Source organism: Athalia rosae, chromosome 2, assembly GCF_917208135.1.
Source record: "Athalia rosae chromosome 2, iyAthRosa1.1, whole genome shotgun sequence".
Lineage (NCBI taxonomy): Eukaryota > Metazoa > Arthropoda > Insecta > Hymenoptera > Athaliidae > Athalia > Athalia rosae.
The window spans coordinates 5951142-5977909 of NC_064027.1; the positions used below are offsets into that span (position 1 = coordinate 5951142).

At 41.3% G+C, this 26768-nt stretch overlaps 2 protein-coding genes across 4 annotated transcripts in view; one reads left to right on the top strand and one right to left on the bottom strand.

Annotated features, from left to right (window-relative positions):
• LOC105684544 (gamma-aminobutyric acid type B receptor subunit 2) overlaps positions 1–26768 on the bottom strand; it is a 91429-nt gene that overhangs the window by 50055 nt on the left and 14606 nt on the right. Inside the window, exon 1 of one of the 3 annotated variants that reach the window (XM_048649185.1) lies at positions 21665–21782. The exons of the other annotated variants lie outside the window; for them this stretch is intronic. Coding sequence (XP_048505142.1) covers positions 21665–21712 — 48 coding nt within the window. The 5' untranslated portion in view covers positions 21713–21782. Of the gene's footprint in view, positions 1–21664; positions 21783–26768 lie in introns of those variants that run through there. 3 annotated transcript variants of the gene reach the window in all.
• Positions 680–3290, top strand: LOC125499770. Its single transcript, XM_048649186.1, has 5 exons — positions 680–1580; positions 1652–1836; positions 2217–2567; positions 2639–2719; positions 2813–3290. Exons 1-5 carry the CDS (start codon positions 731–733, stop codon positions 3248–3250), a joined length of 1905 nt encoding a protein of 634 aa, XP_048505143.1. The 5' UTR covers positions 680–730; the 3' UTR covers positions 3251–3290.

The following is a 26768-nucleotide window of genomic DNA, read 5'->3' on the forward strand; positions in this document are numbered from 1 at the left end:
TCACTCGGCTTTGTTCTATCGGCGTGAAATTTAAATACAGTCGAGTTTCACGTTCTCGAAGCAATAGGATGAGTGGCACTCTATAGACGTGCGCACGGACTATGGTATTTATCGACAGCAATAAGTCGCCTGAATTTCTCCAATTAATAATTGAATACACAAACTACTGTCAACCAGAAGCACGTACAACATCCGTGGTATATTTAGTTACTGTACAGTTCGGTTTAAGTTGATCCTGAAACGCGTTGACATTAGTCGATACCGGAAAGGCCACGATGCGAATGTCACGTTCACACCTGTCATGCCAGTTCATTCAACACGATTCAGTTGTACAGGTGATGGAAAAAAAACATAATAATCGTTGTAAAATTGGTCGTACGGAAAAGCAGTCGGTGTTTTCGAATTAAATTCTTGTATTCGAAATGGATCACAACGTTCCGCGGTGCCGTTCCTTTTTTTTTTTTTTTTTTTTTTTTCCCCCCATCGTTGATTTACGGTAAACCGACGAGTGGTCTTTTTTAAAAATCGTAGCGTACGAAATGACCGCGCGGCACTCTTGATTTCCATCTGATTAGCTGATAATTTGCCGTTGCAGTTTTATAAAGGTAGAAACGATGATATAAAATGATACGCCGAGAAAATGTGTAACGCAGACGGTACGGAGATAAGCGTTAAATTATCGTTCGCTAAAAAATAACTGCATCGGATCGGTAATCGATATAACGGTTTTATGAAACTTTCACACCTCCGTATAAAGGCACTAGAAACTCATTCTCAAAAACATTCAGTGTCACGTAGCGAACGGTTGAACACCGGCGCGATGAGAGCTTATCTAATTTTGTTCATAATATCGTCGTCGGTGATGAATTCTCTTCAGAAGATAGAGATGGCTCGTGTCGACGAGACGGTTTCGGTCGACCAGTTATTATGCGTAAACGTGGCCCTCAAAAAATACTACACCGACTACCAGAGGATATTGATTTTTTCGAACGATCAAAACGACGTGGTGAACAATCTGTTCAAAGCGCCGTACCTCATGCTCGGCGAATGGGAATTGTTGGACGAGTCGCTCTCGACGCACACCGGAGCTTTCGTGATATTCTTGGACGGTGACGGTCGACGAGATATCGAAGGTTTGTCTCTGTTTCACGACGACACTTTGATGCTACCGGTCATCATACTATGCCTCGAAGATCCCGATATTTGTTCATCCGAAGACTACGTAAAAACGATCACTAAGATCGCAACGATTGCCGATCTATTTTACGTGGTGAGCGACGACAACGGTACGGTCGTCGTCTACGAACACACGACAACGGCGGAGGGACACTGCGGTGTCGCGATACTCACCGAAGTTGGATCGTGTTCCGAAGAAACTACAGCGAAGAAAATAATCAACAAATCGTTGAACTACCACAAATGTACTATTCGAGTCGTAACGTGGCCTGTACCGAGGTACTACGAACCTTGCGAACCCGGTGATCCGAACGACTTGTGCGGATTCGAAGGACGCTTCATGGAAATCATCATCGACAAGATCAACGCCACGATCGACTTGATTCTCGTCGACGCTCCGGATGGTTCGTAATCTCTCTCCTTCCTCTCGATATTTCGTACGATCGATTTTACTGGAATTTGGTTTATTTTCCAGCGGTCAGAAGCGTCCTCGCTAATAGATCGGGCGATGTCGGATTCGGTTCGCTGGATACTCAGCCTTTCGACGGGGTCGGTTACGCGGCAGCGCATACTTTTTGTCAAGGAGCCGTTATCGCTCCCCATTCGATGTGGGCGGCGCAAAATTCGATCGGAGATATCCTTACGCCGTTGGCAATCAAGGTGAGAAAGGAAAAAATATATCGCTAAAAGATGTCAGAGATCCAACCGATTTGTATAACATGATTAATGTCATAAATAATGGATCTAGATTATCGCCGCGCACATAACTTCCAGTTTTTTTTTTTTTCTTTTTTTCTTTTTTTCTTTTTTTTCTATCATTTTCCGAGCTGTAACTGTACCGAACACGCGATCGTCTCTCGCCCGGTTCATTCTTATTGCTGTTAGGCATGCGCGCGCTCAATCATTCGATAAAGAAAATCCGGCAATCGTTGAACGATCTGCACGCGTTACACGTTTGCAGAACGTACGATAGCGAGGTGATCTCTCGTCCACTGGCTGCATTATGACAGAAATTTGAAAAAGATGAAATTGTTTTCAAGGTTTGGGTAGTACTCGGAGGGCTGATAGCCCTGATCACCGTATCGGGGTTCTTCATTCCAATCTTTCGAAGCTTCGACTGGCTGAATTTTTTGGCAACACTACTCGGCGTGACGATTCCTAGACAGCCTAAGGGATTTTTCGGGCGTACCTGTTTTTACTCCCTTATATGGATCGGCTATCAAGCCTCGCAGTCGTATTTGGCTAATCTGAGGGACGTTCTGTTAGCTCCTTGGCAACAGGCGATTAAGACATTGGCCGATTTGGACAAAACTAATATTTCGGTAACGGGATATCCATCTGGAAAGAAGAGATTCAAGGAAGATTATCCACGAATATTTTCAAACTTTCACGTGAGGATTTTCGTACGCGGTATAATCTACGATTTATTGCCTCAATAAAGATTGTTCTGATTTTTGTCAAGGTTGAATCTCGATACGACGTTTATTACGAAACGATGTATCAGGTGATCGAGGGTAATCTGACAGCGGCGTTTTACGTTGAGGTAACGAGTCGAATGAAATCTTTCATCATTTTCGATTCGCACGCGAATCAGATGAGTCGAGTATTTTGATTTTTTCTATTTTTCATTCGTCAGGATTCGGACGAAATTATGACGAAATGGCACAACGTCAAGGCTATAGAGGACAGGACCAGTTGGTACCCGATAACAATGGCGACACCTAATGTCAGCGCGATCCTGAAATGCTGCAATAAACTTATATCGTCGATATGGGAGAGCGGATTTATAACAGCTTTTGAAAATATGGCGTTATTGGTCGCCCGTTTCAGAAAAGTGTATCGATTCAATTCGGCACCTCAAGTGAATGAAGTAAAACTCGCGGAATTGGGACCATTGTTTTACATCGTACTCATCGGGTTCGCTATGAGCTTTCTCGCTTTTATGGGGGAACTCCTCGCGCCGTGTTTGAAGAAATTCGCCGATAGAAAAGCGGTCTTGAAACGACGTCCGAAAAGCATTCGGCAAAAACATGTACACGAAATTCTGATTCTTTCACAACGTAAATATCGATAATCCCGATCAAACTTTACATTAAATGTATCCAATTCCGAAATCGCACAATTTTTTAATCACATATCCTAAACAAATGTTTGTGAAAATGTTGTCCCTCATTGCGTCTGTATTGATTGTAAAATTGCTGTAGAATTTCAATGAGAAAAGAATAACTTCTCAGGAGTTGGCGGCAGAAAAAAACAAAAAAAACAAAAAAAACGAGGAAATGAAAGACTTTGAAAGAAAAAAAAATCGCAAGTTTTTATCGGCGCAACCCTTGTTTCACATTTTCCGTTTCAGTCGTCGGAAATCAAGATCGGTTATCAAGGGTTCGTTTTTTCTGACGCCCAAAGTTTGACGGGAGTTATACGTTGATAGGACGACGCGACGGGGCGAAGGGAAGCGTTTTCTCATTGCCTCATAAATTTTTATAGCGCTGACAACGTCACCTTGTGGATTTCGCGTACCTGTTCGAAGGTTCTTCGGGAAAGCTGGGCCGCTCATCTCTCCCACGGATACCGAGCGGGGCTTATCATAAATAAATTGAGCATCTCGGCTGCGAGAAGAAAAAAACGGATAAATAAACGGAGATACACCAGTACGAAATATCGTATCGATATTGTTTCGCGGTTAAATTTCGGTTTTCCCAAATTACGTCGCGACGATCAACGGCGAAAATGGGGAGTAAAAAATTGGTTCGAGCGGATAAAATACTCGTCGTACGTTTTTTTTACCCGACAACGAATACGCGGATGTGTTACACACCGCTTATCGATTGTTTGCGAATCGATTTCTAACGCATATTCAAGAGAAAACGGTTTTCCAATCGGTGTTTAATAATTCATAGGGATCAAATCGAACTCCTCGTTATGAATAATTCCCGGCGATTCTCGAGCCGCACGATCATCTCGGTTCGCTGATATCGTTCCGTACTTTTTTTTTTTTTTTTCAAAGCTCGCGCGGTGATTGCGTAATCGATTAAAATTTTCGGTCAATTTCAATCGTTCGCTCTGTCGATATCGTCGAACCAATTTCTACGCGATGTAAATTTCTTACACGTATTTCCCATCAATGAAACATAACTTCGTTCGACAAATCACCGCGAGTCATTAGGGGACACCCCCAATTTTAGGATGTTCCGGCTAATCGTTTTTCAGGTTCATTCAACAGATTACCGACCAGTTCTCGTTGTTTCCCGGGGCAAAACGGAGCCCTAATTCAGTCCGACGTTTAACGTTGCACCAGGTGAACCAGGTAGAACGTAGATAAATTATTGTCGACGAATAGAAAATCACCGTGTTCGCTGTTTGACTGGGCGGTTAATCGCACATTCGACGGCGTATGCTGTAGTTTAGTTTTCCCTGAACTCGAAAATTTGAAACGAGCATTGCGGATAAGTTGCGCAAAAATGATATACCTCGGTGATGTACGCTGAATTCCGTTCGTATGTTTTTGAGGTCAAACGAATAACTACATATTATACCGATTTCGTATTCCGCAGGAGTGAGTTTTTCCTAAGAAATGGGATATTCGCATCCCTGCCACACCGGTTGTGAAATGTTTCAAAACCCATGATTTCTATTCCTAGGAGAGTTCGGAAAATACCGGTTATACGGGCTTTTACGATTTCAGCTATACAACGCAGGTATTGCAACTGTAAACTAAACTTGCTGAAAATATTTCCCGCTGCAGATCCCGCTCACAGCTCGCAGAGACTCGACGAGGCATTATATTTTCCCAATCGCTCTTGCGAATGGGAGAAAAAAAAACAACAAAAAAAAACAAAAAACCAACGAAATATATCGTTCGAAATGCGTTTGGAGTTTTTAATCCTTGCGATATTTTCGACGATTTGCGTGAGCGTGTCCCTGTACGACGAGAGGGACGATTCGGAAAGAGGGGTTGTTTTATCTTGTGTAAATCGAATCGTAAAACGTCACTTGAGTACGGAGCATCAACTGACTATTTTGACTCGAGGATCAAAGGAGTACGTGAATGGAATTGAGAGTACGGTACGTCTGATCGTGAACTTATCCTCGCCAGATCAAACATCTTGGGTTAACCTACGGACGACGAAAGAAGCGCTTGTGTTCCTTGAAGCCGATGGAGCTTTCGAAGCGGACCCGGAGGTCTTAAAATTCATGGTGAATTTTCATCCCGCCGCACGTTTTCTCCTAGTTTATACAAACATAGGAGATACCGGGGACAGCTTATCGACGAGGAGTTCCCTCGCGAAACTCGTCCGCTACCTGAACGAAGCCAAGAGATTGGCGGTGGCGGTAGCACTTAGTTCGATCAACGGAAACGTGGATCTTTACGGATACACGAAGACCCGGTACGGGAGTTGCGATAAGCCGGAAATTCTCGATTTCGGAAACTGTAAAAGCGACAAAAGCGTCGCCGACCTATTCCCAGACATTATTAATTACAATCACTGTCCACTGCGTCTTGCGACCTTCGAATGGTCACCCTACTCGGAATTTTCCCTTAAGAACGGAGAGAAAATATCGAATGGAATCGAATCCGACGTCGTCAATGTTATCGTAGAACGTCACAATGCTACAACTTCCTTCAAAGATGACCCGCCTTCGAGTGAGTCAGCTCTAGTAAAATAGATATAATCTTTCTTCCTATGAGAAGAAGACACCGTTCTAGCTGATTGTCCCGTAAATTTTTCACAGTAATCCGTCAAAAGGTGTCCAACGACGAGGCCGACATAGGATGGGGTCAGCTTGGAATATACGAAGCAATCACAGGCAGCACGGGCACCACTGCCTTTTATTTCGTCGAGGGAAAAGTACTGGTACCGAAAATCACCTCGACCGATGATACTGCACTGAACATTCTGATGCCGCTCGCGAGCCCGGTAGGTCTGAATGATATTGCACACTTCGAAAAACTTCGTTACCCTTCGTTTAAAAAAAGGTGTAAGTATTTTATTTGGTATTTTTTCGCAGGTCTGGATCGTCCAGATTTCGGTAGTGATTTTCGTACTGATTTTGAGACATTTTTCACGTGGCTTGAAATCCGTTCCCTTGCACGCTACCCTGGCGATGTTTCTGGGTCAGGGAATTACGAAATTTCCAAGGCGTCTGCCGCAACGAATTTTTTTCATTTCCTTATTAACTTTCGGTTGGATAATGTCTCAGGCTTATCTCGCGAATTTGACGACGATATTCACAAAAGCCGCCGATCAGGACCAAATAAAGTCCTTGGAGGAACTGGAAAAGTCGAATCTTCGATTGGGAAGTGCAGTTTCAGTTAAATCACGCTTCGAGAATCTCGCTCCGAGACTTTACAGAGAATTCAAAGTAAGTCGATCGGTCAACATGATTTTCAAAAATTTCACCACCCACACTACGTGCACGATTGTCTTCACCAGGTCATGGACATGGTGGAATTCAAGGAAAACCTAGAGAAATTGCATCGTGGAACCGGTGGAATCGCTACCTACGTCGAGGTGAGTCGAATAAAAATCAAAAAAAAAAAAGAAAATAATCATTTCATTCGCTGACAATCAAATTTCATGCGAAATTTTCGCATCAGATGTCGAGGTACAACGATTACAAGCTGTGGCGTCACGTGATCATCCTGCCCGAGAGGATAAACTTTTATCCATCGGTAATGCTCGTTCCAAGTGCGAGTCCCATTTTACGAAAATGCAATTGGATAATCTCCTCGTTATTTAACACCGGTATAATCGGTCAACGGGCGTCGTGGTACATGCTGGATCAGCGTTACGGTTCGTTGAACGAATCCGTTTACCCGGACGTCGTCGTCGTCGGCATGAATCTTCAACAATTCGCGTCAATCTTCAAGCTATTCAGCGTCGCTCTGGGACTGAGCACCGTCGTTTTTTTCATCGAAATAATCTCGCCCCACTTGTGGAAAAAGTAGCGCATGAAAATCCTCCTATTCCTCGAGCACGGTGTGTTCTCCTCGGATTATTATTTTTCCCAGATGTCTCACCGAATTTTCATACCTCCTGCCAGACGCACGTATATATATAGGTATATATATTCGGAGAAAGGGTGTTTCAACAACTTGCTGCTTTGTGACAGTTCAGAGACTTCTGTCTGACCAAGAGAACCTCCTCTACTGTCAGTCGCACATTGCGAAGAAACTAACGAGTAACAAACCCCTACGAAAGTTCAGACTTGGTCATTAATTTACTACCCTATTAGAAGACGGAGGTTGAAACGTTGCGTTAAGAGCTGCTGCCAGCTGCCCGCTCCATGCGCAATTTGACGACATCAACCGTTGATCGCGAATAATCGCATGGTTTTTGCTATTATTTCTTTTTTATTCTTTCCGTATTTCTCTCCCCCTCGACAGAATTCGCGAGGAACTCGTCCGGTTCTAAGCTGTCGTAAAAATTTTCTTCGAAAAGAGCGGCGAAGAATTTTAGCTGGTACTCGTGCGATAAATTCGGTAGAGCCGTGCAGTTAGTTGGCATACGTCGTGTTCTCTTCAGGAATGAGAATTGGAAAATAAAACACTCCGAAGCTTTTCTATTTGCGCGACGCCCGTCAATAAAGAAGAACAGCTGGAACTGTACCACCTCGCAGGTTAGACGGGTAAAAATCCCCCGCCGATGCCTTCTAGGAAATTTGTAAAGTTTCAGACGAATATAGTCCAACGGCGAAGAATCAGTCCGCCCTTTACCCATATCCGTTACAAACTCCGTGAATAATAACGGTCTACGTATAGCACGAAAATGAGATAGAAATAAAAGAAAGAATGGAGAGAGCGAGAGGGAAATGAACGAGGGAATAGGTTCGAAAATTGTCTGGAAAATCCACGAAATAAAATTGCCGGGGATATAATTTTTGTCTAGATACGTGTATACGTGTATGTATGCAACGTATACATCCAGTAAAATAACCATCCATATGTAATTGAGCGCATTATTTTTTGCTTTCATATTTCTACGTGAAATATTACCACGTTTTTTTTTTTTTTCTTTCATGCACAAAACGAGATTATAATTATTCACACCATGTGCACGTTTCTGGTACGAAATAACCAGTTGTTATATCCACGTGAATTTGTTATCAAACACGTAGAGAGAGAGAAAAGCGAGTCAGTGTACACGGTACACTGTATCATTTGTAAGCTGTTTTTTCAACTGGAAAAACAAAAGGAGAGCTAAAGAAAGAACGAATTCACCCCGCCCTCGATACCAGCTGCAGCTGCTCCGGCGTTTACCGCGGCAAACCGGGTAACGAGACAACAATAAAGGCAATTTTTGTTTCCCACCTTTTTTTCTGATACGATTTTCGAAGCTCTCCCAAACTACGCTCGTTCGAAAGCGCAGCTTAAGTGGGAATTACCGAGCGACAGGCGCGCGGCAATTATTCCATATAGATTTTATCGGCGAGGATCGGACGCTCGAAATATCAGGTGATTCCTGCTCGATCGGTATTCTTGTCGAATGACAGCTGTCAACCGACGCTCAATTTCGGAGAAGCGAGTGCGTCGTTTTTAGAACATCACCCGATACAGATATGACGCGAGGACTCCAAAGCCTCCGCTCCATGTAACCGATCCCGTAACAATACCTGAAATAAATACTCACAACACGTCGTATATATATATATATTCGAAATCTATATTCGCGCGACGTGTGTACGTGGATGGATGGTACGGCTATACATTTATATCGTATACTTACGGTGACAGGCGACATGAGAAATGAAATTAATGACCTGAATCGTAAAATGAAATAGAGCGTGTACGTGTAGTAAAACAGTGAAGTTTATTTCATCGATGGTATAAGCCAATTTGATAAATGATCGAATTCGCGAGAATTAGAGTATATTACGGAAATACACGGTATAAAATATATCGGAATTTTCAATCGTCGTTACGATGATAAATCGATTACGGAACGCCGGCTGCGTTTTGTCATATTCAGTTGCAGGCGAGCAAAGTCCAGATTTCAGATGCGCTCAATTAAATAAGCGTTTACAGTTTTTACGACCGCGGATATGTTTCGTTCGATCGGCCGATGCACTTAACATTTTTCGAATCGACATTTTTCCGGGCCAATTCACGGTCGGACGGATCCGGAGGATGGGAAAAAGAAAGGGGAAAATAGAGAAGTCTTCGTTATATTGGAAATCCTCTTGTTCGACAATCTACGGAACAAATATTTGATTTTGTTCGAGTTGATATAACGGGAGTACCACTCGACGTTATAAATTAGTTCGTATCCCGTGACTTCCGATCTTTATAAATTTATCCCCCGCAGATGCGCCCCGGCGGTTATACTCGACTTTGCAATTTTCTATCCAATTTTCTATCGTGTAACGTATATTATCTGCAGAATTACGGGTCCATTTCAACTTACTTTTAATCATATTATATATAATTCAGCATAAAGCCCGGCGGAAACTTTTTCCACAATAGAATGATCGTCCCGTTATGTTTCATTGTAACTCTGACGATATGAGTCTCCTCATTGCCAATTGTAATGAGAGAACGAAGCAATTTTTCTCCCTACCACAATCATCGGCCAATCATCCGAATTCGATCATCCGCTCGATCGAACACGAAATCAGCGAACTTCGAAACGTACGTATTCTCAAATTTAAAACGTTGCAGTTTCCAGCGGTTCGCTTTCGACGGTAACATTAGCCCGATTGCTCCCACCCCCTTTTCGACGTTTCCCGCCAGATGCGCCGTGCCCGGCGTTTAGGGTAATCCACAATTACTTACGTATTTAATGTGGCTACTTTTAGCGAGTTACACACGCTGTATACGGTACAATATGTACAGAGGCCGCATGCGGGATTATACAATTACCCACCTATGCAACGATATATTCAATCAGGCGTGTATACAGGTAGGTAGGTGGGTAGGTACGTACGTACGTACGCGTGTATACGTGTACAGCGAGTTTAATCGCGACGAATTATGTCTCCGACGTGTGCGCCGAGTGGAATAGGCAGCGAATAATTAATTCACTCTGTAGTAGGACCTATAACCAGCCCCGTACACGTATATAACCTTCGCCACTTCGGCTATCCCCCCATCTCGCATGACGTGATGGGTAATCTAATATTATACCATGTTGCAGAATAGATCACGGCCGACACCGCGCCCACATCGACAAAAGGATGCTTCACTTCCAACCCTAATTCGTTTATCCGCGAACACGTGAGCATATGGAAGTCTGGCCCCTTAGGTGCGTTCGATCAAGGTGCAGCGTTCTCCCGCCAACTGATCCTGCGTTACATCGAATGATTTCGCCGTCGATTGAAAGCTGCGATGACTCCTTCTTTTGCTGCCTCTAGTTTCGAACGGAAGGACCAGAGGTGACGTTGGATAATTTCAAGGATTTATGCAGTGACGTATAGGGGCGCCGTTGCGCGATAAGCCGATGCGTTTGTTCTCGTTTAATACCCTTAAAATCATATCACTCCGTAGGTCTACGGACAGCTGTTGTTTGGAGCGTGTTTAATCCTCTTATAACGATCGCGTTTGAATGGACCCACAGGAATTAAGCCACCTCGCCACCGTCGACGCGCCTGACCGTTAAATCGATTAGAGCTTGCAGCAGCTGCATCTGCAGTTAACTTCTGCCTGCAGACCTTACTTAAAATCTAGCGCCGATTTTCGTCCACGTTACGGAATAATTTGGCTTTCTTGAATCGGCTTTGCCGTTTTTTTTTTTTCTTTTTAGGTTCAACTCAGAATTCAGTCGCCTCAGTTCGATTTCACATTTTATACATCCTTTATCTCGGGTGAAGAAAAAAAAAAAAAATAAAATAATATAAAAACTTACCCTACGACCATTTCTTCTCTCCCTCGTCATCATCGTTTCGCCTCCCCGCAGCGGTTCCGTTATCAGTTTTCGTTTTTTCCTTAAAACTCTCCGACGTCATCTCTGTATAAATTCGCAGCGCCGTTATCGTAACCGTTCTCTAGGGGGTGGGCCAATTGTTCTGGATCATAAGATACGAAATGGAGACGAAGTAAGGCGGACGGTCGCTCGGACGGATGGACAGATATAATCGTGGTAATAGTCGGTTATTGTCTCAACCCTCTGGCGGAGCTGAAGATCGAGCAAAGGAAGACGTTTGCAGACGTCACACCGTCTCGTCGGTTTGAATGTTCATTCAGTTGCAGGATATCTCAATAATTTTTGAACGTCCGAATCAGGAAGCTGCGGGTAACGATAACGGCGTCTTTGTCGTTATACTTTTCGAAGAGAGTCGAGACTTAAAGTCAGCAACAACTGTTACTCACCTGCTTATCTACTTTTAAATAGATTTCACTTTTTCTCGACGCTGCAGAGCTCTGCGAAGGTGCTCCGCGGAGATAAATGAGCTTTGGGATATACTAACGCGGTTTTGTTAGACCCAGTTACACATCGCATTGGTTAAAGCTGGGTCTTACCGGCATCGGAGAACTTGAAAACCGTCTGAAAGCCACCCGCGGCCAACGTTTAGTCTAGACTAGACGGTAAATTCTCCGTCACACCTACTTATTTTCGCATACATTTCACACCTACGGCACCATATTCAAAACCTATTTTATTTTTCCCCAGACAGTCTCGAGAGAATTTTTGCTCCTCGGAATCGAATTTCATTAAGAACGCAAAAAAGTGGGCATAAAATTGTGCTCCGACAATTATCGAGATAACCGAACCCTTTACGTTCGAAAGGGGCCACAACCCGCGTACGGAAGCGTTCGATTTTACATTTTGCAATTTTTCTTTTATCGGAAAAATTTTCACACTTTCACGGTCGATGGTTATCTGAGTTATGTGTCCACGAACATCTGGACTCGAAATACTTATCCGTCAAAATTCACGTCTCAGATATTCGAGGAGGGCTGACGTATATTTTCCATAGCTCAGTTACGGAATTGCTTATACGTCACCCGACCGTTGCGTTTCATTTCTTTTTCATCTTCCATGTTTCCAATTTTCAGGAAAAATTTTTCCCCACGCGTAAAATATCCGTATCCCGAAATTGTTTTCGTCGTTCTAAGATGTGCTTCGACAGAAATTTGACCAGCGATAAACGCAGGTTTGCCGTCCGACTAATTCACTTTTCCCGGACATGTTGCCTCTGTTTCGCGATACGTGATGTGTTTGCTTCTGATCATGAAATCAATTGTTTCTTTTTTCTTACGGTCGGTTGTCGTCCCAGCGCCGCTACAAGTTGAGTTGGACGTGAGAGATCTTTGAGGAGATGAAGAACTTGGCGGCAAAAAAAAAAGAAGTGGGGAAAAAAGGAAGATAGGAAAAACGTAAAAGAAGAAAAATAAAGAAGGGAGATTGATGTACAAACGTGTTATAAGACACGTGATGAAACCACCTTGCAGACGAATTGCTATCCGCACAATTTTATGCTGCGTTACGTGCCGGTGTAGTTCAGACCCCATGCGCGGTAAAACGGTACGGTTTAGTTCCATTGCATGATGTATTTTACACCGGTAGCTTTTTAGAGTTTAGAATAAAACGCTTTTGAATATCTCCGAACCGGGCGGTGTTTTAGCGTTAAAATTCTTTGGTGAATTTAAATTTTTAATCACGAACTACACGGGCACGTGGATACGTCATTTATTTTATTATTCCGTGACATCGTTCGTCCGTCGCGAAGCTGCGAAATAGACGGCATTTTTTGGTTCAACTGTCCTTTCGGGGAGGGGGGAAAAAATAAGATAAAAAGAATCACGAGTTACTCAGGATGGGACTGACCGGTTTAATTATGTATAAAAACTTTGTTCACTACCCGCTCCGTACCTGTAGCGAATTCGAAAGCTTTTTTCCTCGGATTCCCGGTTGCCTCGCCGATGATCGATCGAATAAGGAAAAAAAAAAAAGAAGAAAAGAAACAGAATGAATCAGAAAAAAGTCGCAGCTTTGTCAGTCCCAAAAGTAGAGGGTAGGTGAATCTGATTCTCATCGAACCTCAGGGGTAGTATTTCCACACTTCGATCTTCCGGTATGACAAAGAATTTCCAACAATTTTGATTATCTTTGCCATGATAAGATAAATCAATAAAGACTTAAAAAGTAGGCTTTAAATTTTTTTCGTGCTTTGAGTATACTATTTCCTCTTCAATTTTCAGTCGGGCAGATATTGCATGATATGATAAGCTCTTATTTTCAAAGTTTCGTCCTGATAATTGGATAGGTATTGTGCCAGTTCGTTGAAAGATGGAAAAAAGCGGAGCGTATACCGCGAATAATTTTCAAATTTCGCGTCTCACGTCGTTGTATAGGTAGATCAGAGAATGGATGGGTAATATAAGTTTCAATCGGAGGTCAAGCAAATGAAACGTAAGATCCTCCGGGTCAGTCCGGTACAGATATAAATAACTAGCGATCAGAGGATATAAAGAAAATTGCGAAAGTTACCGCGTAAAAAGTTTTTACAGCATCTATAGATTCGGCGATGAATACGACTCGTGAACTTGGAGAAAACGACTTCGCTTTATTATTCTATATACGGAAGGATTTTCTGGAACAATGATTGAAATTCTACCGATGCCGCAGCATCCGTGTCGAAACTTCTTCAAAAATTTCATCCGGTCAAACTATGCCCGGGATAAAATCGATGTGGCAACGGAATAATAAACTGAGACATGTCCGTTGAGCCAGAGGAATCGCACATAGGGAAAAATTGATTGCGAAGTTGTTCGCGAAAAAAATCCTACTTTACTAAAAATACTTCTGCGGTTTAGTCGGATTTTATTTTTGCTCCGCCAACGCAAGATACATCAAGTTAGCGAAGCACGAACCGAGAGTAATCTAATAACGAATATATATTTGCAAGCCCCGCTCACGTCAGAATGAGGTGTTAATTTAGGTGCTTTTCAGACGAGAGTCGAAAAAAAAAAAGAAAATTGGCGCTACACTTTTTTTTCTGCTTCACCAGATGAGCGACAGCTGCTGTAAATGTATACGTACGAACGTGAAATCCAACGTGTTTGAAAATGGAGTTTATTGCCCGGCCTGATTAATCATCGAAGAACGAGTGCGAGTGAACCTGATGAATTCGCGCGGAGTTTTACGTCGCGTACTTTACCGGCTTAAGATTTTTCAGAGCCGTCGTCATATCTAACGTGAAGATCTACTTCCATATTTAATCCGCTCAAACTGTTCGGTGCTACGCTGCAGTTCGTCTTGACAATTTTCCGCGCCGTTTTAGCTTACGGGAATGACGAATAATTATGCATGCCGAGACTTTCTTAATTCCGGGTGATTAAACCGGTACCTCCTAAATATTTATCAAACTCATCGTTTCAAGTCATCGCAGTTCGAGTGCAGAAATTTGTCGTAAAATTTGTATAATTTTATTTTACTTGAACCCAGAATGAAAAAAAAGTTACCAAATTAAAAATAATCGTCAAAGAGAATTATTTATGGGGTTCGAAAATTTTGGAGAACAATAAAACGGTGAGGCGGAAGGGGGAGGGTTACAAAGTTGCTGCAAATGGTATTCCTTCAGGATCTTTGAAGTCGCTAAGATTAATAGAGTTTCTTAAAGTTACGTTACGGTTTAAAAGGACGACGGCGGTTTTAGGGATCGTGGAAATAATTAAAGCCTCTTCTTATTTGTTCCTTACGACAACGTCCCGTCTTATACCTCGAGTTCATTCGATTACGATATCATCGTTGCGTTACGCGTACATACCTATGTAGGTACGTACGAGAGGAGAGGGACGGTTTCCCTAAGGGCTCGTGAGGACCCGAATCCACAAAAGGATCGGATTACATTCGTAGCGATAACGTCGAACAATTTAGTCAAAATAGCGCCCCTGAACTGAACAAATATAGGATACAGGTCAGGTTATGCCCTGTAGATAATTGGGGCACGGTGAATCTTTTAGACAGAGTTATCTTCATATTTTCAGATAACCGTGTACATAGGTGAACACGTGATGCAATAGTTATTGCCAAATTGAGAAGAGCCAGGGCTCAGAATAATGGAGGTGCTTCAAATCGAGCGGCCTATTTATTATTGTAAGCTGCAGCAGCTGGGCTCTTGAAACTATACCAAATATCTCAATTTCACCGTCGACAGAAAATAACGACTACGACGACGCCACCATTGTAAGGGATATATGCAGCGAAACAAAAGGATTCTGGGTAAAGAAAAGCGGAGCGGCGGTCTGAAAAAAAGAAGCAAAAAGATGATACAAAAACGAGGAAAAAAGAACCGCTCCCCCCCCCCCCCCCCCACCCCCCTCCCTCCCCTAAAAAATGGAAAAAAAAATCTCCATTAACACCCGTGCATGTTGGAGAGATATATGAACTGGTCGAAAAGCGTCAGCACGAGAGCTTTTCTTACGAGCAAGTTCGCATTGCGCAAAAAAGCGCAGCTATACGAAAATTAGCGAGAAAATAGCCGGATTCGTGACGAATAGAAAAGACGAGCAGGAATAAAAAGAGTTATTGGTACAAGTCCGAGCGTGCGACTAATCCAGAAACTTGAAAGTAGACCGATAAAATAATATAGGAGATGCCAAGTTTTTGCAGATATCCGCTGGCATCTCCCCGCAGATTCCGCTTCTACACAAATACACAAATGCCACCGAATCCCTTGAGAAAGGTGATATGAAAATGCTGGAAAACGCGTCACGCGTTACAAAGTTTCCTTTGAATTTCAATTCCAAGTGAAAAGCCAACTTTGTCTGCTACCGGCACAAAAGCCCTTCACTCCTAAGCTGTTGTTACGTTTTTTTTATTTCATGTTATTTTTTTTATTCTCCAACCCCCCGATACATCGCATGCTCCATGTTATACGTATGTATAACACCCATTCCAGCTGAATCAGTCAACTTCACATCTGTACAACTAGCTACTTCAGCATACGATATATACGGTTTAACAAAAAAACGTCGTGTTACCGTCATCGAGCACGAAACGGCTGAAGCAAAATACAATAAAAAAAGGAAAGAAGAACAGCTCTTGTCATTTTTTACATAAAATTTGATCCCTCCATTTTTTTTTTTTTTTTTTTTTTCACCTCTTTTCAAACAAATCTTGACAATTTTCTGTAATTTTCACGTTCCGCATCGTATTTGCTCGGATGAATTTTTTTATTTTTTTTTTCTACGCACGATCAGTCAACACACGTATACCGAAAACTTTTCTCCGACCTGCACACGTTGAATACCAAAGTTAAGTCAGATGGTGTATGGATTATGCCAGTTCTCTCATTTTTTTTCACATCCCATTCGTACATCTGGAAGGGACGAAGCTCCGCACGTTACACGTTATATCTAGATTTTGGCCCGAGCTTGTGGGAATTCGCTTTTCGGTTCATGGCTCGAGGTAGATGAGCGAAGGAATTTTTTCTTTTTTTTTTATTTCTTCGCGAATAGGAACGTACGGCTCACAGATTCAAGATTCTCAATAACTATTTACTCAATTACTTTCTTTGACTCGAATTTTCATCTCCGTACATTTTACCTTTCACATTTTTATTGTTCTTCTTTCTTTTTTGAGTTGTTTGGAAAGGTTTACTGGCGTCCCATCCAATGTAAATATAAAATTCGAGAGTTATTTCGACAGCATAAATAAACGTACGGAGGCCGCGTTTTCACATGTTACATATATAACTGCGAGTAAAAAAAAGATATCATCGTCGAGAGAAAAAAACTGTTGACAAAAAAAAGATTGAAATTACACGGGTAATCAAAATAAGATTCGAAAAGACGTTGGGATGCAAGTAAAAAATTCATCCACGGGACTGTTCATATGAGATATGAGCCTGATATCGGAATGACATCGCGGCCGCGATTTAAGTGGAAAAATATAAGTAGGCACTAAGTAGATAAATACAGGCTCTGATCGAATTGATACGTAGAATCGGCAGGAAAACGTAGTTAATGGGCTCAAGAAAGTATACATTCCAACCTCCAATCTCTGTCAACGTCAATTTCTCTTCTTCGATGAAAAACGGACTTCTCGAGCACAAGACTCCAGCTTCATCGTCTATAAGTTTTTTCTTTTTGTTTTTCCGGTTTCTTTTTTTTTTTATCGTAGAAGCAACGGTAAGAAAAATGGTCAAAGCAACGGACCTGGCGCGGAAAAAAAGAGAATTTCTTTCCCGTTCCTTTGACAATCGGTCAAGCGATGCGAAGAGTAAGAGAAATTATGTTATCATCGCGCTGAGATCACCTGCAATCACGTCGATTGAATTGAAGTATAAAGAGGTCCCCTGCAACTGACGTTAATCAACGTCACATTTCATCTCTCGACATAATTAAAGTTTTGATTAATCGACCAATACGATTCAAATACGCGTAATATAACGTGCGCCGCGACTGCTCAACAGCCTCTCGCATTTTTCTCTTTTTTTTCTTTTTGTTTCTCTTACGTTTTTCTTTTAATCGACAACGAATCTCGTCGACGTTCACCCGCGCGTTAATCCTATAAAATATTATATTCGAATCAACTATCGGAAGGAGAAAAAAAAAAAAAATTTATCCGTGCCATCTTTTTCCCAAAGGAATCCCCCTTTTATCACGCATGCTATATTCACTCTATTACTTCAAATTACGGTTATTTAATATATACCTTTATATACATATATATATACGAGTGCTGCTGGTCATGATATTTCTTTCATTTTTTTTTTTACTTTTGATAACGCGAGGTCCTGTCAGCCGTCCATTACGCTACACCCCTGCAGCCATTATATCCAAGCAAGGTAAACGTATTAAAAATGTATGATCACATCCTCTTAGGACCTGTGCGCAGATACATACGTATATTATATATAAAAAATACAGTAATACGTTATACGTTGTTCCATAAGCAAGATACGTCTTACACATGGGAATGGTGTGATAAAAATGTCGGTCCTGGTTTCCGAGGGAATAGGTGGTCCGGGAGAAGAGAGAAACGAAAAAAAAAAAAAAAAAAACGGATCAAGAGAGAAAGGAAGAGAGAAGTGTGGAGCAAACGCACGGTAGGTACACGTAGCACCGCGGGCCGTAGGAATATAAATTTATAGAAGTTGTCAGAAAAGAAATCTGGTGCCAGACCGAAGGCGGGAAAATTTAGGAACAATAAACAAGTCAAAATCATCCCAGAACCCGTAGCTCAAAACTCTATAATGCAGAGGGGTGGAGATAAATGAAGCGAAAGGTTCAGCTCAGTCAACTGTATTAAGCTAGTATAATATGGACGGACCCGCAAAGCACCTTCTGCGTACGTCATGGCGCTACCGATACTGTGAAGTATTCAAACAAATCGTCATTTTAGGCGGAAAAAATGAAGAAAAGACGAGAAAAAAAAAAAAGAAAAATTGATGGAGAGAAAGAGACGCGTTGGAGAAGAAGAACGAGAACCCAGATTTGAAATTTGATTAGGTCTCATCCTGTAACGACCTAGATATTAGGAATCTGCCTTCTGACGCTCGGATGCAGATACCTCGTCCTGATCGCTCTCTAATTTTTTTGCCTCTTCTATTTCTCTGCACGAAGTGAAGAAAAAAAAGAAAGTTTTAACAACGAAATAAATATCTCGTTACTCGCTCACGGATATCATTTCGTAGCTTGAACTGGCAACGAGAAAAACGAAAGGAATACAGAGAAGAAGACAGCGTGTTGAGGCAGATCGAGATGCTACTTACGACGGGTCTTTGAGAAACTTTCAACTCTGAGGGTTCAATAGAGCTGATACTCGCAACCAGGAGGGTGACCTTTCCACGAGAATGATATACCATAGGTAGCAGCCAATCGAATCGAGGCACGGGGAAAAGTTTGCGAATTTCTCGGTGTAGCTACAAAATCTAATTAAATCTGTTCAACGGAAGCAATAAAAGATTTATAATACCGATCAAACTTTTGCCCCCCCCCCCCCCCCTCCCTCCCTCCGGCTTGGTAGAAGTTAACGTAAATCGAAGCTATTTATTCGTTCATCGCATTATACGACAACATCACCCTGGTCAATAATATCTTTGCAAAAAGAGACGCGAGACAAAACCTTTTCGTTTGTAAAATTATGTCACGTTATTTTTTTTTTTTTTTTTTTTTCTTCTTCTGTCCGCCATTTTATTTTTCACCGCGAATAATTGAACGTCAGCCGGAGAAAAGTAATGTAAGGGTGTAAAAACAACAATTATATCGCGGTACTTTGTTTCGCAAAGAAAAAAAAAAAAAAAACCAAAAGAACAAAGAAAAAACATCAAGAGTAGCCCCCAAAGGAAGAAGAAAAATGCAAGAAAAGAATGAAAAATTGATGTCAAACGGAGAGAAAAATGATAATAAAATTAATGCTGGGATAAATTTGCAACGTCACCGAGGTAGACAGTTGAATCGTTGGGAAACAGGAAGACAGAAAGTTGATAGTAATCGCATATTAAGTGGATGTTTGAATTACTGCAACGCGAACTTTATGCGCGGCGTGTGTGTAACACATCAATTAACGTAGATTATAATTCAAACGGGAATTATATAATACCCTCGTCGATAAATCATTAACCTGTGTCTGGCATCGATCACGTGATTCTGATGTATCGACACAGATAATCCGCAGAAACAGCGGTCTAATTCGAACGAATTTAACGCGCGCTCGAATGCAGTAGTAACGATCAATGTCTGGTCAGCCGTGCATGGAGCCGGGCCGAATGTCAGTAACATTAACCGAGAGCCACGGACCAGATCGCGGTGAATTTTTTATTACTACCATTTTAGGGTCTGTTAAAAACTTTTGTCACTCAAACTAACTTTCTCATCCGCTTTTTGTAATCGATAATTTAAATATTTATACCGTAGATAAAGTAACCGTGAGTGTACGCGTACGATATATATTACGCGTGCGGGCGCACATTTTTTTCGCTCGAGTTTAACGTACCTGATTTCAACGTTTCGTGCGAAAATGTCTACCGAGTAAAATACGATCAGGTGTGAACGGAAGAGGAAATTTGAATATTGTGAACAGGACGACACGATTTTTCCGGTATTGTTAATGTACACAGAGATCGTAGAGTCCAATTTCCGTGGATCACGAGTAGTGATTGCTGCAATGATCGCGTGATTGTTGCCACTCTGAGAAGGGATGCGATTTAGTTAAGAGTCTGCGGTATATATATATACGTGAGAACGTATTTCTCGAACGTCTGATCTGAAAGAGACGGTTAATTGATCGATTCTGCGGCGCTCTGTAGCCAAAAAAGGAACAAGTGAATGAAATGGAAAAAAAAAGCTAAGCGAGCTGAACCTCCTCGCGAATTTTTTCTTCAAGAATTTCGTTCAGGTTTCTCGCAATTTTTCACATCTTCTGTTAAACGAAAACGAATAAATTCGGGCTACGAGGTCCGATAAAAAATCATTACCAAATGTATCGAGCGAATAATGCAACTAGATGAAATACGTCGATTCAGAAAAAACTGTGCACAGTTTATGTGGGTAGAATAGATTTGGGGCACATGCATTACGAAAAGAGAACGTTGAAAATAGTAAAATAAAATGAAATAGAATACAATCGAGTAAGTAAATCAAACCGGGAGAATAACGAGCTCAGAAATAACCGTTTGGTGTACGGAGAGAGGGGAACGCGTGTACATATATAATAGTGGGGAAAAATTTATGGAACCGGCGTTAGTATCCGAGGAATTCGGGACAGTTCGGGGATGAATGAGACGCGGTACGGACTGATACTATTTTGATGACACCAATTTCCGCATGCGTACACACCAATATGCGAAAGTTTAGCGGTATATCTGTAATTTTCTACGTGTCATAGATGTACGTTAAAGCGAATAGGTTTCAAGGACGTCGCGTTATTCCAAACCGTGTTTAATTACCGGAGTTTACTCTCGTCCGTTATCGTCCCAACCAATTGGTGGTACGCGTAACTTTCATTTCGCGTAATTCCGTCGGTTTGAAAAAATTTCAATACAAAAAAAAAAAGAAACAAGAAGATAGAAATTTTATTCATCGCGAACGGAATACGAAAAAGCGCTTCAATCGGGCTGCGAGCGTTCCGCATATCGCACGATAAGCTATACTCGTACGTATTTTCCGTATGATATAAATTGGCGGAGGATTGAAAGCTGCAACGTTGTACGTACGTACGTACGTACGTGTGTATACAAAACACAACCGCTTTGTTCTGCAGGTATCAAATAACGCGCTGGGTAATTCAATCCACATTTTCCAAGAACAAGCCGTTCATCACCTCCGGTTTGTCGAGGAGACGTCGGCGTCGTGACGCGCGGCGCGGCGCGTCTACGGGAATGAGATGCGCTTTACGAGCTTGCGCCTCCCGACGTCTAACATCGTAATAAAATCCGCGGGTGCAGCAGCTTTATGCCGCGCATAGGTAACGCGTACGTACATACAAGCACAGGTAATAACGCGTACGTATCGTGCATAAAGGATATACGATGGCTTGACCCGGATCAAGTTGTAGACAATACACGCTACGGTATTGAAAATTATTACGTAAATATATATTACCTCGGAGTCGGATACGTCGGAGTTTATGCGCTTCTGGAGCCTCGTCATCGACCCTGTATAGCTCCTCCCGCACTCTCGTATCGCCCACTCGACGATTCTACGGTGGCTTACACCCCGGCTGCTCGTTTGAGACTGCGGTATTCCTGCCCCGTTAATCCTCTTATCTAAACTCTTACGATCGACACCACCGCTCGCGCACCGCTTCAAACTAAACAGATCATCGGACATGAGGGTCCGATGAACGAGGCCATGCGGATGATGATTCTTATTCGATTGACGTTGCCGCATTCAACCAAACGTTATTTGGACATTTTTCGAGCGATAGGTACTTCATTTTTACGTACCGCATTCCCCGGCGGTATCGCGTTCATATCGTCGCTGCGGATCGGATTATGTCTGCACTAGAGGTGATCCATTAGGACGCCCAGAGGTAGTGAGGTGGCGAAGAAACCTTCGGACACGTGTGCAGTCCAACCCGCGATTATTATCAACCGAACATGTTGGCGTGCAGTTACTTTAATGTTAGAAAAAAACACGATACTTCATCGATCATTCAACCTTTGGTAAAACCCCGACGCGTCTCTCCTTGTGCATATACACGTTGTGTGACGTAACGCGAAATTCTCGACATTCAAATTTCGTCCTTTGTCCTTTTTTTTCTTCGCTCTGCAGACGGTACGGTGCCACCGTACGATTAATGGTGTACGAAGTGTGTCGCTTAATTCTTTTTTTATTTTCATTTTTTCTTTTGCGTTTTTTTTCGGTGTTTTCGCCACTCACCCCTGGGACAAATTTACATTCGATCATAAACTGCTTTTATGGAGAGTACGTATGCAATTTCGAAGACCGTGAAAAATCGACAGAAGGAAAGTGAAAAGAAAAAAAAAACAAGATAGGACGTAGGTAATTTTGGGTGAGAATAAAAAGATCCGAGGTGCCGATTATGATTCGGTGTCGTCCTATATGTAATTTCTTTGCCTTCTTTCGCACAAAGGGATCGTAAGGGCGTTCGTTGGAAAATTCGATTCGACCTTTCTCATTCGATCCGATGTTGTACGTATACTGCAGCCATACTACCCACTACCGGGTCCCAAGTTTTCATTATCGAGGGATATACCTGTATAAGGAAATGAAATCGGCAAAGGATTAAATTGAAATTGCGGATTCATTCGACGCCTCAGGAGCTTCGGCTGACTCTCTGACTCTGACTCTGACAATAATGGAGGTTAGAAAAACTCGGCGAAACTCATCTCCCGGACTTTTTTTTATTTTCTTCTTTATTTTTCTTCTTTCTCTCCTCTCTCTTTTTACACCGATCGCGATAGATGAAGACGATTGTATAATACGAACAGCCCCTAATATCCTCACACGCGACGTACGATGAGAAATGAAATTCGAATCCGATTTCGATGTACCTACTTCGGTGCAACTTTGATTTTCAAAGGAGTTTTCTGCCTCGACGTTTAGGATCTATCGATCACAATACAGAACGGTAAAATCGATCGATGGGATGATATTTTAATGACGCTGTCTCTCGGGAATGAAAAAAAAAAAAAAAATGTCCGATTCCTTCCTTTCTATCCCACATTTACAAGTTTTCCCTAGGGGAATATAGTCAAGCGTTTGCGAAGCACTCTCAAACAAATCATGTACGGTATTGAATGTTGCCTCACAATCTCGTGAATGTCAGTTGTATACACACTAGGGTGGGTTGAAAAAATTTTATTTTTTTTTATTCTCTTAGCATGGGGGCAGAATTCGTACCTTATAAAAAAAGAAAATTTTACAGATGTGAACCAAATTTTTTACTTGATATTTTGAGGTAGCTCACTCGTTTTTTGAACAAATAATTAATCAATTAATGAGTAATCACCTAATGATTACTCGATCGATTGCATGAGTAGATGATTTTAGCTTTCAGATTTGTATTCCTGAACTGATTGTATGTGAGATTGCCCTTGAAGAACAAAAAAAAAATCGATTTTTGAGCAAAATATAAATCATTTTTTTAATTGGGTGTAATATGCTTTTCTGACGTATTTTGACCTCAGGAATCCAAATCTGAAAGAAAAATTGATCTATCTCTAAAATTAACCGAGTCATCGCTAATTTTCAGCTTTTTGGGCTCAAAAATAAAAAATTGATTTTTTAGTCTATCTCAATGTAATTTGAGCTCAGGAATCCGAATCCGGAAGAAAAAATGATCTATTCGAAAAAATGACCGAGTTATCGCCGAATTATCGCATTTTTTGGCATAAATTTGAGGATATCTCAAAGGGAAAAAATCGTAGCTCAATTTGGACAACGGATTCGTGTTCCTGAGGTCAAAATACGTAAGAAAAGTGCCATACGATCAATTTTAAAAATTAAAAATTTTCGACCAAAATTTGAGATTTTTCCAAGGGGTACCCCTTACGATTTTTTCAAATTTTGACCAAAAATTTTTATTTTTTAAAATGGATCGTATGGCACTTTTCTTACGTATTTTGGCCTCAGGAACACGAATCCGTCGTCCAAATTGAGCTACGATTTTTTCCCTTTGAGATATCCTCAAATTTATGCCAAAAATCGCGAAAAAACGAGGATAACTCGGTCATTTTTGCAGATAGATCATTTTTTCTTCCGGATTCGGATTCCTGAGCTCAAATTACATCAAGATAGACTAAAAAATCAATTTTTTATTTTTGAGCCCAAAAAGCTGAAAATTAGCGATGACTCGGTTAATTTTAGAGATAGATCAATTTTTCTTTCAGATTTGGATTTCTGAGGTCAAAATACGTCAGAAAAGCATATTAAACCCAATTAAAAGAATGATTTATATTTTGCTCAAAAATCGATTTTTTTTTTGTTCTTCAAGGGTAATCTCACATACAATCAGTTCAGGAATACAAATCTGAAAGCTAAAATCATCTACTCATGCAATCGATCGAGTAATCATTAGGTGATTACTTATTAATTGATTAATTATTTATTCAAAAAACGCGTGAGCTACCTCAAAATATCAAGTGAAAAATTTGGTCCACATCTGAAAAATTTTAGTTTTTTATAAGGTACAAATTCTGCCCCCATGCTAAGAAAATAAAAAAAAATAATTTTTTTTCCACCCACCCTAATATACACGATACATATGCTACATCATATACTTAATGCATATGTCTAATTAACAAAAGCACAGGAAAAGTCGAAGAATTGAGTATGTGCAGACCTTCTCTCTTTTTCTAAAACCAAAGAATATTCATGAGAATATAATCCCGAACGTCACCGTATTTATTTCGTCCTCGATTTCATCGGTGAAAGGGTCGGTCAGTGGTACCCCTAAATTGATATTTTGGAACGACCTTATCTCGCGGGTCGTTTAACTTTGGGTTTGGGTATATTGAGTTTCTGACTTTCTTCTGTGTTAAATAATAAGGTTACTCGCCAGGGTTCTTTTATTTTTCGTTCCCCGTTCCCCGTTCCCCGTTTTCCTTTTTTTTTTTTTTCCTAATTATTCGCAGCGCCATCGGGCTGGCAGTTGGAGTTGCTCAGTTCGTTCCGTTTTGGGAAGTTGGAAGAATCTACCCACCTACCTCCCCTACCATTTTGTTCCGTTCGGTATGGTGGTGACGAGAATCTTGAGTATTATGTACTATATATTTATGTACCTATATACACCTATACATCTACAAGTTGAAATTCTTATGCTAAAACTTCCCTTGATGCGGACAAAAGTTTTACCCCCAAGGGATTTTGAAGTCTGTCTAGAATAAGGAGAAGGGAAAGGGACTTGTAACGACCGGATGAAGGGAGAATATCGCTTTGGAACCACCGAGCCAACTGACGAAATGGAGACCGCTCTTTGATAATTGGAACAATTTTTTGTCATCAAGAAACGATTCAACGGCCTCTGCAAATTCTCTTCGACGACGTTTTCTTCTCCGTGTATAGGTATGGCCTCGCAACGGCTTTGATAACTCTTTTGAAATATTGATTCTCGATTTTATATGATTTTCAATTTACATTGAAATCTACTCCTTTCGGATATACACGTTGGTATCTCGTTGACTCATTTCAATATACCTCCTCATGACTTATCCTCGTATGATTACCACGGGAATCAGGTGATCGGTACAATTGTTTGAAACAATATTCAGACACTGTTGAAAATAGGTATTCCAAAAAAGTGAATGAACGCCCCAATGAAAATGCTACATCTCGCCTCAATTCTGTATTCAACTGTTCAAAAATACGTAGAGAACGATAACAGGGCGTTTTGTGTTACAAAAACTAATTGCTAATCGTTACGTGGTAATGACTTATTCATGCTCACTAAACTTCACTCGCTGGTCTGCGTATACAGTGTTTTATTGTACGTATCTCGTTGACATCTGCAAACGAAGGATGGTATAATCTACCTTCGGCTCACGTCTATGTGAAAATCTGATTTCCACATCATTCCGAACATGAATGAAAATTTTTTTTTTTCCCAACCCATCGAACGTTCAAAGATATTTCGTTTTACGTTTATTTTTTCCCCTGCAACTCAATTATACTTCGCGATAAAAATATTAATCTATGAAAAAGGGAGAAATCGAGAAAGTGTAAAATTTCTCACCTCGTCTGACGACGGAATTCGTCGCTTTCGCCGACATCTATGGGTTGTACAATAATAATAATGATAATAATAAAAACAACACACGCGGATATTATCATCTAAATGGAAAATCTGAGGAAGCGAGATAGGTGCTGAAATCCGGAACTTTATTACAGAGACTAGACCAGCATTACGAAGGTACAGGAATTTTAAAGCGAGAAGTAATTCACATCGCGAAATATACACCTCGTATAGGTGGAAATATATTTCGTCGAATTGCGGGAACTTATAAGCTTGAAATTACGTCAGCGGACAAACGGACATGAAATTCTGCAGGTAGGGTAGGGTAAGCCACGCTTCTGATGCCCCGCATTTCCCAAGTTCTTTCATCTCATTTTTTCCATTCGTTTTATTCGTCTGTTTTTTCCAATCTCTTCGACATCTCGTAATAATTCTTGATCTTCGATGATCCAATCGCGTATCTCAGCGACCAACTGCCTGTATAGTTAAAATAAATATTTTTATGTTTGT

Bases quoted from the DNA above. Each gene is read 5' to 3' on its own strand.
- LOC125499770 (XM_048649186.1), top strand. From the start codon at position 731: ATGAAACTTTCACACCTCCGTATAAAGGCACTAGAAACTCATTCTCAA. The intron at 1,581-1,651 runs GTTCGTAATCTC...TTTATTTTCCAG, and splicing joins TCTCGTCGACGCTCCGGATG to CGGTCAGAAGCGTCCTCGCT. The intron at 2,568-2,638 runs GTGAGGATTTTC...ATTTTTGTCAAG, and splicing joins GAATATTTTCAAACTTTCAC to GTTGAATCTCGATACGACGT.